Source organism: Loxodonta africana, chromosome 8, assembly GCF_030014295.1.
Source record: "Loxodonta africana isolate mLoxAfr1 chromosome 8, mLoxAfr1.hap2, whole genome shotgun sequence".
Taxonomy (NCBI): domain Eukaryota; kingdom Metazoa; phylum Chordata; class Mammalia; order Proboscidea; family Elephantidae; genus Loxodonta; species Loxodonta africana.
This window is the reverse complement of record NC_087349.1, coordinates 5,279,436-5,293,016: the sequence shown is the minus strand read 5'-3', so window position 1 is coordinate 5,293,016 and position 13,581 is coordinate 5,279,436. Positions and strand designations below refer to the sequence as shown.

The following is a 13,581-nucleotide window of genomic DNA, read 5'->3' as shown; positions in this document are numbered from 1 at the left end:
ATACATCACACTCACTGCAGGTGTTTCTGAATATCTCCCTGCATCACAAAACAAACAAACAAAATATCAAAGAAGTTAACATAAGTTAGTTTTTAAGCACTTAAACCTTGAAAATTAACTCAATTTCCTCTCTCATAGGGATATGGGAGACAATATGACAACTGTCACAGAGTTCATTCTCCTGGGGTTTCCCCTTGGCCTGAGGGTTCAGATGCTCCTATTTGGGCTTTTCTCCCTGTTCTACGCCTTCACCCTGCTGGGAAACGGGGCCATCCTGGGGCTCATCTCACTGGACCCCAGACTGCACACCCCCATGTACTTCTTCCTCTCCCACCTGGCCATCGTCGACATAGCCTACGCCTGCAACACGGTACCTCAGATGCTGGTGAACCTCCTGAGTCCCACCTCACCCATCTCTTTTGCTGGCTGCGTCACACAGACCTTCCTCTTTTTGACTTTCGCTCACACGGAATGTTTTCTCCTGGTGGTGATGTCCTATGATCGCTATGTGGCCATCTGCCACCCCCTCCGGTACTCTGCCATCATGAGCTGGAGGCCCTCCCTTACTCTGGCAGTGACTTCCTGGATTTTAGGAGCACTCCTTGCCCTGGTGCATCTAGTGTTGCTTCTGCCACTGCCCTTCTGTGGACCCCAGAGAGTTAATCACTTTTTCTGTGAAATCATAGCTGTTCTCAAACTTGCCTGTGCAGACACCCACATTAACAAGATCACGGTCTTGGCTGGGGCAGCGTCTGTGCTGGTGGGACCCTTCTCCTCCGTTGTCATATCCTACATTCATATTCTATGTGCCATCCTAAAGATCCAGTCTGGGGAGGGGCGCCAGAAAGCCTTCTCCACCTGCTCTTCCCACCTCTGTGTGGTTGGACTCTTTTATGGCACAGCCATTATCATGTATGTTGGACCCAGATATGGGAATCCCAAGGAGCAGAAGAAATACCTCCTCCTGTTCCACAGTCTTTTCAATCCCATGCTCAACCCCCTGATCTACAGCCTGAGGAACAAAGAAGTGAAGAATGCCTTGAAGAAGGTGCTAGGCAAAGAAAGAGCTTCATGAAAAAACAATAGCAGTACAGTTGAAAGTGACCTATGGAGCTATTATCTTCAGAGGTTCCAAACCCAATCCAGTGTCAGAATTACCTGAGACACTCATTAAAACTAGAGATATCTCTGGCCCCACCAGTGGAACATTGATTCAGTAGATGTGGAATTAATTCTAGAAATCTGTTTTCAAGTACTAAAACAAACAAACAAACAAAAACCAAACCAAGTGCCATCGAGTTGATTCCCACTCATAACAACCCTATAGGACAGAGCAGAACTGCCCCATGGAGTTTCCAAGGAGTGCCTGGCGGATTTGAACTGCTGACCCTTTGGTTAGCAGCCACAGCACTTAACCACTATGCCACCAGGGTTTCCTTTCAAGTACTGTCAATAGCAAATTGTGGTACAGCCGGTCTATGGACCAGGAATTGGGAACCATGGATCTGACACACACCCTTTATAATATTCTTTTCAAGCTATGTCAAATCTCATATCACCCAAAATGTTTTCTTTGAAACACTAGTCCCTCAAGCAACCCTTTTTTAAAAAATAAGTTCCGTGGCCAAATAAGTTAGGGAATTAGCACATACCAGATGCCACACTTTGGGGCTCACAATTCATACTAGCATGATGAAGGCTGTGAAAAGTTCTTTGGAAAAGAAGAATTCCATTCAAATTTTTAAGCCAGTGTTTCCCAAACTTTTTTGACCCTTTTTTTTTTTTTTTTAACACTTAATGAATGGTTTCTAGGGAGAGGAGATTTTGACCTTAACTGACTCTGCGAGCCTTTTGGAGGAAGTGGCTCTGAACACAATATCCCGGATCAGCCTGTGAGAGTCTGTGCTCCGTGTGGGCACAGAGAGTGAAAGTCGACATCTATGCTCCTGAATATTCAATCAATACTCAATACTGGATTATCTGGAGGTGATGGGTCCAATTCTCTCCTTCATCGTCATTCCTGGCTTCATCCAACATCACGATTTTCTAAATTTGAGACAAAAAATATGATTCTGAGCACGTTTATCTCTGTTTGCCCCTGCATGAAATCAACCTAATTTTTCTGTATTGGACTTTTAAAACTGAGTTTCTCACAGAAATCTGGAAAGATTTGCAAAACTCGTCTCCTACACGATGTGTGATCTTTAAAACTGTGCCTAAATCGTTGTGTTTAGAACAGAGAGATGATATGGGAGAAGTTCTGTAAGAGAATGTTCACAGGAAAAGAATCATGACGAATATGAGGGATGGAAAAGGAATAAAAGAATGCCCAAGGGGGGTTAAGGGGGAAACAAGGTGGGAAAATGCATGATTTACTATTCATCGTTTATTCATTCAATGTCCAAATCTCAAAATGATAGCTTCACAAAGAGGAATTTCCTGACACTCTCTCTCTATAGAACACTATGTGCCTGACCATAATCTCAAAAGAAAAAAAGTTAAGTGAGGTATTTACGTAATTGCAAAGATTTCCTCCTGATGAAAGAACATAAATATTCTGACCAAGTTATTTTGTGGCTAAATGCACAGGCAAGGTTTTATTTTTTGGTATTTTTCTTCTGCTTAGAAGAAAATAATACTGGTGTTTGTTTTGTTTTGTTTTTAAAGTGGTTAAAGCAAACCAATATACTTTACAAGTTTTACCTTTGAAATGTTGTTTTGGTATCATCAGGTATCTATTACTTGAAATGCAATAAAACCTGAAGATAAGTAAAGGCCTTAAGCAGTTATAGGAATGTTTTGATTGTAAATTAAACCCTAGAGTAAATTGAAGGAAAAAGTTCTGTTCAAGCCTTGGTTAAGGAGTTAAACACCGCTGCACAGTTTTGATTTTGGGGGCTTAGAAGAAACTACCCAATTGCACTAAAGTGTTTTATATTACTGAACAAATACCACCATCCCTATAAAGGGATAAGCGCTCTTTTTTATTGGGTTAATGTTTAATTCTTAATAAAGGCTGATACTTAATTCGGTCAGTAAATCCGTACTAACCTCTTCAATTTATCATTTCTGTGGAAATCCTGGCTGATCAGACTATGAAATCATAATCTGAGTATCGACGTTTACCTGATGCGGTGCTCCTTTATCAAGTCTGTAAAACTGGTTGCCCTCCAGTCTGACTCATAACGAGTCTATAGGAAAGGGTAAAACTGCCCCGTGGTGTTTCCAAGGCTGTAAATCTTTACAGAAGCAGACTGCCACATCTTTCTCAGGTGGAACAGCTGGTGGGTTCGAACCGTCAACCTTTTGGTTAGTAGTTTTAATAGTACAGAACTCAACCACTTGAGCCACCGTAAACCCGTTGCAGTGGAGTTGATTCCGACTCATAGTGACCATAAAGAACAGAGTAGAACTGCCCCATAGGGTTGCTACCAGGGCTCTCAGGAGTCTATAACCCAATCAACCCATTGCCATAGAGTTGATTCCTACCCATAGCGACCCTATAGGAGCACCTGGTGGATTAGAACTGTCGACCTTTTGGTTAGCAGCCATAGTTTTTAACCACTATGCCACCAGGGTTTCCCAGGAGTCTATAAACCAAAAAGCCTGCTGCCGTCGAGTCGATTCTGACTCATAGAGACCCTATAGGACTGAGTAGAAGTGCCCCATACAGCTTCCAAGAAGCGTCTGGCTGATTCGAGCTGCCGACCTCAGGAGTCTATAGGTGTTAGGAAATAACTGGACGGTTTTCAGTGCTCTATGGATCTCTTATTGTAAGCAAAGTTCTCTGTGCATCGGTGATGTGGGAAGTCCAGAGGGGAGAATGACAAAGAAACCCCTAACATCGGCATATGAGACCTCATAAAATACTAAGAACCACTGATATAAACATAAAAGTTTTTCTTTTTTTAGGCTGGGCATTGCAAAAGTGGTCCCATAAACTTGGTAAAAGAGGAACAAAGAAAAGTCCAAAACAGCAGACCACCAACCCCTTTTGATGAGATCTTTAGGGGCATCAGGACAGCTCATCAGCTCCGTAGGTCCAGAAAGTAACTTCTGTTCACCAGAATTGACCTGGGTGGAGAGAACTGACTGAGCCTCACAGAACTCACAAGATGATCATGGTTAACCCAGATTCCAATTTCAGTCTTTATAACAGAGAGAAAAGAGAACATTTACCGTTATCTAAGCTGCTCCAAGACTCTATAAAAAAAATTGAGGAATGAATAAAAAATAAGAACATGGCTCAAGGACCCCAAAATCAGAGGAAATGGAGTTGAATAATGCTGAAGACTATTTCTTCAAGACTAGAAAAATCCTTCCAAATAGGTCACAACTCCAGCACTCATAACACAGGTGTCTTATCCTGTGAAGTTTCAATGTCTTGGGCTGTGCTGCATAAAAAAGCTCTAACCAAGTCTGCCTTTTTATTTCCCCATTTTTCAAAATTCCAAGTGAAGCATTGACCTTTTAACACATGTCGTTGTTGTTAGGTGCCCTCAAGTCAGTTCCGACTCATAGCAACCGTATAGGACAGAGTAGAACTGTCCCATAGTGTTTCCCAGGAGCGGCTGGTGGATTTGAACTGCTGACCTTTTGGTTAGCAGCCAAGCTCTTAACCACTACTCCACCAGGGCTCAATATTGATCCAATTAACAATGTTTGCAATTGTTATTTTCCATCAGTGAACATGCCTGTGGTGACTTTCTGAAGAAACATTCACTCTTGACTTGGATATTTGTTTCATTGTTAAAAGCCAACATTTTGCAAACCAATTCTGAGAGTGATTTTGTTTGGGAGGTATTTAAATTTATCCTTATGTTAAACTTTACTTACTCTCCTTTCAAATGGAAATCTTGCCCAAACTCTGGTGGAATTTACTGTAACAATAAGAGTTATAAATGCAAGTTGAAATAAGATCAGAGATTACAGAAAATGTTCAATACTGGCAGAAAATGTAAATATTTGAGAATATATTTATTGCAATTAAAAACTGCCTGTGTTGTTCTGTTATTTTTTAAATATATGTATACCCTGTATACATTTATATTTTATTTTGACCTCTTTTAGAAGCTCTCTACAAGTTAAAAGATATGTCAGTTTAATATATAGTAGAAAACAATCTTGAGGTGATGCATTTTTCTAAATTTGTTTGCCATCATAAAATTTTATATTTAATTTCTGATTGTCTTAGTTCATTTTTTTGTGTGTGTGTGTGTACCCTAAAGTGACTATTGATAATTTATGGTCATATAGTGTTGAATATAGAAAACAATGCCCTAAAACTATTGTTGTCATAGCATTTCAATTGGCTGCTAATTTTTTCTCTTCTATGTCTGTTTCCTGATTTCCTCCTTTTCTGCAGATCGGCCAGATCATAAAAAGAAAGGAAAGAAGGAAGGTTTCTGTGTTGATCAGGAGCGGTTTTTTTGTCACTAAATGTGAGTTTCTTCCCACAGTGGATGTGTGTGTCCTCAAAACTGGACAAATGGTCCCAGATTCCCCCAGAATTATGCCTGTGAAAGAAAAAAATAATAAAAGACATCTTACTTTGATTTTAAGCGGTTTTTTACCCATGAAATGAAAAATTAACCATAAAAAGCCTGACCCAAACTGCAAATTATTGACTTGTTTCTTACACCAGAAACTGCTCTACAGCATTGTAAATTTGTCTTTTCCAGCCAGAAAAGGATAGTCAAAACCATTATTTTATGATTTGATGAAAAAGACTGTGGGCTTCCTTAATTTCAATTTCAATAGGTCTCACAGTAACCATTAGGTAAAAGGGCAAAATTTTAGGACCTATTTTTTAATGCTAACTTACTAACCATTAAGTACATGGTCACCATGGAAAATTGCATTCTTTAAGAAAAAAGTATCTAAGCTTCTGGAAAATCTCCAGTCCTCGGGAGTGCTTCTTCTTCAATTTCTTCATGTAAGAAGACCACATGAGCTCTTCCAATTTGCAAATAGTTTAATAAATTATAAAACAACCAAATATTGTATTATTGTTTTGAGCTACTTCAAAGTTTTTTTTTTTTAACCATTGTAACTAGTCAACTTTGAGCCACTTGTTTCTAGAAACAAAATGATCTCCCTACGCAAGTATAGAATTACTACTCAGATTAAAATTTATGTTACAATTTCTTTGAGTTTTGGTTATTTTGTAACACACCACAACCTCAGCAGGTCAGGGATCATGCTGTAAAGAACAAATTAGTTTGTTACTTACACGACTGATTGACTTAAGATTTCTAATAATATTTTTACTCTCCTATGTTTTTTTTTTATGTCTAGTACAGAAATGCAGAGGAATATAAACAAATATGGGAGAATCTTAGGCAGAGAAATTCCTTCTCTTCTCAGAAGATGCAGGAACCTCCTAGAGGAAACCTTGGAGAGGGTCATCTCTCATCCTTTCCTTGAGGGTCTGAACTCAGAGTCTCCCCACTTTAAAACAGAGAGGTTGGAGGACACATCCAGGACAGACCTACATGGGTGGTTTGTGACCTATGCACCCTTTCTCCGGGCAGATCCTACTGAGCTCCACGGAGACACTCTATGGATGACCCTCTTTGCACCTTGCTCCCTAATGCTCCACACAGCATTTACAGACTTCCAAACTATTACTTGGAACTGGGTGATTTTAGGGGTCCTGGGCTCTAACTTGCTTTCTCCCCAACTCTGCTGCTGCCTCAGGGACCCTGGTCACACTGGGGAGTAGCTGAGATTCTGCATGGATGGGGGGGCATGCTCATTGTTCACAAGGGCTGGTCCCTGGCAGATGCCCAGAACCACCGAGATTTGGGGACAGGTTGTGAGGAGCTCATGACAGCCATGATGCCGAGTATTTGGGAAATGTGATAGATGATGCTGCCTTGGGGTGAGTTCTGGGGCTGTCTCCAATTCCTGACTGTGCATCCTGCAGGGACAAGGACAGATGACAAAGCTTCTTCCCTATTCTCAGTGGAAAGGGGCATGCCTGTGTCTCATGACACCCCTCTATGTCCCAAGGAACCAAGTTCAGCCCATCAGAGAATAAAATCTCTTTTGCTGAAGATGCTGACACATTTTCCATCTGGAACAGAAGCAGGGCTCTGCACCTCCTACAGAAACTTCCAGAGAGAACAGGATCCCCGTCTCAGCCTGTAGGTACTTCCAATAAAGGGCTAACCAGTTTTTCACTTTGATGCGACCATAAATGCCTTAGACATGTAGTGTCTGGTCTTGTTGACTGTCACTGTGCTACCTTCATTATTTAAGCATTGGAAAGGAAAATCAATGCTGTGTTAGTACTAAACATATATGCTCGTCATTAGCATCCTATATGATTGGTTCCAGGGAAAAGTGGTGCAAAATTAGATGTATATTTTACAGACAAATTACTAGAATCTGCATTTTGTTTTCATTGATGGAGAAACATCCATGTGACAGAGATTTGTTTGGGAAAGAAGACACTGAAAAGAAGAAATAAAGAAGTTCTATATTATGATTTACATTAGATACATGGAATAATTTTCCTAGCCAAAAGAAATAATAGTAGGGTATATTACGGAGCAATCCTACATCAGGAAAACTAACAGATGGTGGTGATTTATGAATCCTGGACTTAATTCCTGTCAGCACACCCACAAGGGTCTGTTCTCTCACGCCAAGTCCCTGAGAGCAGGTTTCCTGCAGTGGGTGTGAAGCAGAGTGGATACTCAATCTGTCTCCTGTGCCTCTGTCATTAAGCACAGGTTTAAGGGCAGTGTCAGACACCTATGTTCCCATACTCCATAAAGTTGTGCAAATGTGAGTTGCTCTGTAGCCCAGAGGAAAGTGTTTGAGGTGGAGATGGAAAAAGTACACGAAAGTGAGTGAAGTGTTACCTCAAGGTGGGAGAAGGGTGAGATGGTGAATAATACCTTTCATTTTCATGTAGTATTTCTATGTTTATTGTGTGCCCTTTTACTACCACTGCTGTCTCTCCTGCTCTTTTCAAGGTAAAATCTCCACAAAGGTCAGAACAGTCAACCTGCTTCCCTACCTGCTTCTGCTGTGCCTGACCACAGGAAGGACTCCATAGAGGAGATCAGTGATGATCGGCCTGCAAGTGAAGAGCCTGTGATTACACGAGACTGGCACCCAGCTCTTGTCCGTGGTCCACAGGAGTTCCTACACCCAGAACATCACTGATCTTTCAATCCTCACCCCGTAAGTCAACTTTGCCAAATCTGGGTTTACAACTGTGGAGGCAGGAAGATGGACTCGTTTTTAGTTCTCTCTTGTGACTTGCAAGCAAGCCGCCCTACTCTTCAGTTGATTTATGGATGTCATAGTAGGTGACCATTTTAGGAATCCTGCTTTACTCATGCCCACTATTTTAGAAAAGAACTAGTCAGCTCATTAAACTTTTACATTTTCTTTTTAAAATATGGATGCCAAAAAAAACCAAAAACGGGTTCCATTAAGTTCTGAAGCTTTGTTTGCAGATGAAGACATGATTTCCTTCTTATTTATGTTAGAGCTTTATAGATGTCTGATTATATCTTCACCAGATAACATTTTCCCATTTTATAAATTCTGAAATTGTGCATATATAATAAATATAAGTTAATATGTGTGGCTATACCTAAAATTTACCTTTGGAACTGGGCTATGCTTCAAGCTACCCTCTTTAACTCTCCTATCTCCTTAGAAAATATAATCTGTTTAGTTTTTATTTGGTAGTTTTAAACATTACACATGTCATTTAAGTATAAAATGAGGAAAAAAAAAAGCAAAACAGAGAAATATATCCAAAATTTTAAATGCCTTGTTTTAATATAGATTATTGGGGTATGATTCTTCTTAATTGCTAAACTTTTCTTTCCTTTGGGAGGAATGGGCTGAACTTGACATAATTGCAGTATATTTTAAAAGAAATAGTATCTAATATAAGCATATCAATATTTAGGTGTTTGTTCATTTATTTACATTTATTCACTGTCAGCCAACAGATGTTATTAACTCGCAGGGATAGAAAAATGAACAAGCCTATTCCACTGCAGTAGAAGAAATTAAGTTTGAAACAAATAGGGCAACTGTGCTAAAGTTCTCTGATCTTTTTCATTTGCCTATCAGTTTAGTACTAAAAAAAAAAAAAAGGTTGCCCTGTGTTTCTTTTTTTATGTTTTCATCTTGAGCATTACAGAGGGAAACAGAGGAGAATTGAGAAAAGAGGTTTTATAAGTGGGTGGATTCAAATGCATCTTTCACAGTCAAATATTTTCCTATGCTTTATGTGTATAAAAAAAATCAGAAGATTTGTTGGGTGTGGACATTTGTAATATGTATTAACCTGAAAATCAAATAAACCTTGTTGTGTGTGAGAAATTTTGAACATATTGCTTAGATTGCATTTTGCCCAAGTAATGTGAGAGTTCATTGGTAATGCTCTTAGGAAAACAGACATCCCACCTGTGGCTGTCAAGGGTGGTCTGATGTTTTTCCTGAGTCTTACTTCAATGAGGATGCCTCTGTCCAGGGTCTGATCTCCACTTCTTAGATTCAGCTTTAGAACTGTGTATGGCGCCATCCACAATCACGGTAGCATAATGTAATGCTTATTTGTTATTTACAATTCAAAATGCAACTGAAAAACGGGCCAAGAACTTTGCTGATCAGCACATTCCCTTGCAGAAATATCTGCACAAAAATGAACTATTGGCTAATGGTATACTGAGCCCCGATGGTCCAGTGGTTAGGAGCTTGACTACTAATCAAAAAGTCACGGTTCAAATTCACCAGTCACTCCTTGGAAACCCTGTGGGGCAATTCTGCTTTGACCTATAGGGTCGCTACAAGTCAGAATTGACTCAACAGCAACAGGTTTGTTGGTTGGTTGGTTAGTTGGTTGGTTGGTTGGTTGGTTGGTTGGTTGGTTGGTTGGTTGGTTGGTTGGTTGGTTGTAGGTTGGTTGGTTGGTTGGTTGGTTGGTTGGTTGGTTGGTTGGTTGGTTGGTTGGTTTAATGTTATATTGGAGCATGAAATCAGAGCAACGGGAGCTCATCAGAGATCTCACATAGCTAAAGTTATAAATTACTGATCACATAAGCCATCCATCTTGACTGTAGATATAGAACTGCCCAAGGCTCCCCCTACCGCTGGACATCCTTAAAGATGTGCTGAGAAACGCTGTCCCTCTGATCTGGTGTCTACAGTCCACACAGCCACCATCCTTCTCTTTTCCTTTCCTCTCCAGACAGCCCCCCATGCAACTCACCACATCCAGTTCACTGAATCACATGCCCTTGCCCTCTCTCTGCACCAAAGCACTTTGAGTGGAGTTTTGAGGTCTCACCACATTCTCAAGGTACGATTTTCCTGATTTTGTCTTGCTTTCCTCTTCCAGATAACTATTTAATCAGTTGCATGTTGCGGCCACAAGTTTATCTCTAGAATTCATCCTGTCTCTTACATCCAAGTTCCCCGAGGAACATCTTGACATCTGTGTTGATACTGATGACCGTTGAGCCAGGACTGGTCAAAGTCAGTACCTTTCCTTGAGTTAGTATCGGAGAAGCAGCTAAGCCTCAGGTCTATTGCCTTCACAGTGGTCCTGCCAAGTGTCTGCACTAGAAAACATTTTGAACTTCAACAGAACTTACTGAGAAAGCTGTGACCAAAGATCCAAGGTCGCAAAGTCTGATTCATTAATTTGACCTGTCACAAATTCATAGCCTAAATATCTGATCACAAATTCGTTGACACTGCCGTTTGTTAAGTGACAAAGAAACTTTTCAGTTTGTCAGTTATTTCTTTCTATTAGCTACTTATTGAGTATATGGAAATTCTTATTTCCATATACTGAAGTCTTCTGGTGTTTTTTTGCTTAAATAGCAATTTCTTGTGTTTGAGTTTTCAGGTATAATGCATTTTACAAATAACAAGGACTGAATTAACAGAAAGTTGAGTTTATTTCCTTCTTATTTTTATTCCAGATGATAGCATTTCTTATTCTCCCAATTCATGGATTTTTCAGTCCTGAGAACAAATAGAAAAGAGGATTATACAGGTAGTACAAGGGCAATTATGCCTGCAATTGTTTTCACGTGTGTCCATACCAAAACCAAAACCAAACCTGTTGCCATCGAGTCGATTCCAACTCACAGTGACCCTATTGGACACAGTAGAACTGCCCATAGGGTTCCCAAGGAGTGGCTGGTAGATTCAAACTGCTGACTGTTTGGTTAGCAGTCTGAGCTATTAACCATTGCACTACCAGGACTCCTACGTGTCCATATGCAACCACATATCTACCTCGCAAATCCATGGGAGCATATGGGAACATAAGCACAGGTACACTGGGCACACTGGGACCCAGCTTGTAACACTGAGATGCAAGATGAAACAACTTGCTTTAACAATATAGGTTGCATTCAAAAAATTATTAGGGTAAATTAATAACTCTGTAAATCACAGTTGGCCAGTTGTCAAATTGCAGTGTTGGTATATATATGTGTGTGTATAAACAGATAGAGATAGAGATAGAAATGACAGAGATATATCATACTCACTGCTTCCTTCCTACTCCCTAACCAAAAACACTGTCATAAAAGTTGCTGACTCATGATTTGTTTCTTGTGATGTCATGTAAGACATGACTTGATATTCTCTAGTTAAGATGTAGATACTGAAATTGACTCAATCATGAGTTCTACTGAAGTCAAAGTGTTTTCCCTTCTGAGACTATTTTCATTTTTAAAGTACTTTCATTACTGTTTATTTATAAAAAATCAAACCCATTGAGGTCAAGTTGATGCCAACTCGTAGCCCCCTTATAGGACAGAGTAGAACTGCCCCATAGAGTTTTCAAAGAGTGCCTGGTGGATTTGAATTGCTGAGTTTTTGGTTAGCAGCCATAGCACTTAACCACTACCACTAGGGTTTCTGTTTATAGTAACCATAAACCTTTTTTACTGATTTGGACACATGTGGCTGAGAGGCAATCCATAGTTCTTGGTTATTTTCTTTGTACTCTGGTTTTTTTTTTTTTTTTTTTCTGTCTATCACAGCGTCAATGGCTCTAGGCACCGAATTACTCATGACATAAATCGGTTCTGTAAAACTGATGTGAGATTAAGAATTTAAACAAACTGAACCTTAATTTTAATTGAAAAAAAAAACTGTCTTCTTTATAACTGAATGAATTCTTAAAGAGTTTACTAATAATTTTTTCATGCATTAAAAATTCATGAGGTAATAAATAAAGGGGATGTTTTAAATAATTGTGTCACAGAGCTATCCAGTTGTCTCTCTCATGGGAAGATGGGGGGAAATCAGACGTCAGTCACAGAGTTCATCCTACTAGGATTTTGTCTTGGCCCGAGAATGCAGCTGCTCCTCTTTAGGATCTTCTCCTTGTTCTACACCTTCACCCTTCTGGGGAATGGGACCATCCTGGGGCTCATCTTTCTGGACCCCAGACTGCACACCCCCATGTACTTCTTCCTCTCCCACCTGGCCGTTGTCGACATAGCCTACACCTGCAACACGGTACCTCAGATGCTGGTGAACCTCCTGAGTCCCACCACACCCATCTCCTTTGCTGGCTGCATCACACAGACCTTCTTCTTTTTGACTTTCGCTTTGACAGAATGTCTTCTCCTGGTGGTGATGTCCTACGATCGCTACGTGGCCATCTGTCACCCTCTCCGGTACTCTGCCATCATGAGCTGGAAGCTCTGCATCACCCTGGCAGTCACTTCCTGGTCATGTGGTTCCTTCCTGGCTGTGGTCCATGTGAGTCTCATCCTGAGATTGCCCTTCTGTGGACCTCATGAAATAAACCACTTCTTCTGTGAAATTCTGTCTGTCCTCAAGCTGGCATGTGCTGACACCTGGCTCAATCAAGTGGTCATCTTTGTTGCCTCTATTTTCACTTTAGTGGGGCCACTCTGCCTGGTGCTGGTCTCCTACACCTGTATCCTCTTTGCCATCCTGAAGATCCAGTCCAGGAAGGGACGCAGAAAGGCCTTCTCCACCTGTTCCTCCCATCTCTTTGTGGTTGGGCTCTTCTTCGGCAGTGCCATTGTCATGTACATGGCCCCCAAATCCCGCCACCCTGAGGAGCAGCAGAAGGTCCTTTTCCTGTTCTATAGCATTTTCAACCCTATGCTAAATCCCCTGATCTACAGCCTGAGGAATGCAGAGATGAAGAGTGCCTTGTGGAGAGCGCTGTGCAAGGAGAGTCACTTCCGATTCAGGTGACCCCTGAGACACCAGCCCAAGTAGGTCTCTAGTCTTGGTGCCAGAAAAGCTCACTACTGTCTTCTTATGTGCACCCTGCTGACCCAAGAGCAAACCTTCCCTCTGGCTTTGCAGGAATATATTTAGCTTTCTTGCATTCATTGATCTTCTATTAGGTATGATTTTATCAGATACATTTTTTTTCTTTTATTGCTCATCGAGTTGAGGATCTATGAGATTAAAAATTATTTTAATTCACATTTCTGTGCCCTGAAAGTTGAATACAGCCTCTCTACTGCCCCAATCTGGCTATGCAGACTCACTTACAACAGACATTACAGGATTTGGTAGAAAAAAAATGCTGCAGCC

General features: G+C 40.6%; 2 protein-coding genes across 2 annotated transcripts; both read left to right on the top strand.

Annotated features, from left to right (window-relative positions):
• LOC100659477 (olfactory receptor 2A7) lies at window positions 1–1,075 on the top strand. Its single transcript, XM_003420565.3, has one exon. It carries the CDS (start codon window positions 143–145, stop codon window positions 1,073–1,075), a length of 933 nt encoding a protein of 310 aa, XP_003420613.1. The 5' UTR covers window positions 1–142.
• An 11,103-nt stretch (window positions 1,076–12,178) lies between these two features.
• On the top strand, window positions 12,179–13,233 carry LOC100659196 (olfactory receptor 2A1/2A42-like). Its single transcript, XM_003420564.3, has one exon. It carries the CDS (start codon window positions 12,292–12,294, stop codon window positions 13,231–13,233), a length of 942 nt encoding a protein of 313 aa, XP_003420612.1. The 5' UTR covers window positions 12,179–12,291.
• Window positions 13,234–13,581: the final 348 nt, after the last annotated feature.

Coding starts and splice junctions, on each gene's coding strand:
- LOC100659477 (XM_003420565.3), top strand. CDS start 143: ATGGGAGACAATATGACAACTGTCACAGAGTTCATTCTCCTGGGGTTT.
- LOC100659196 (XM_003420564.3), top strand. CDS start 12,292: ATGGGGGGAAATCAGACGTCAGTCACAGAGTTCATCCTACTAGGATTT.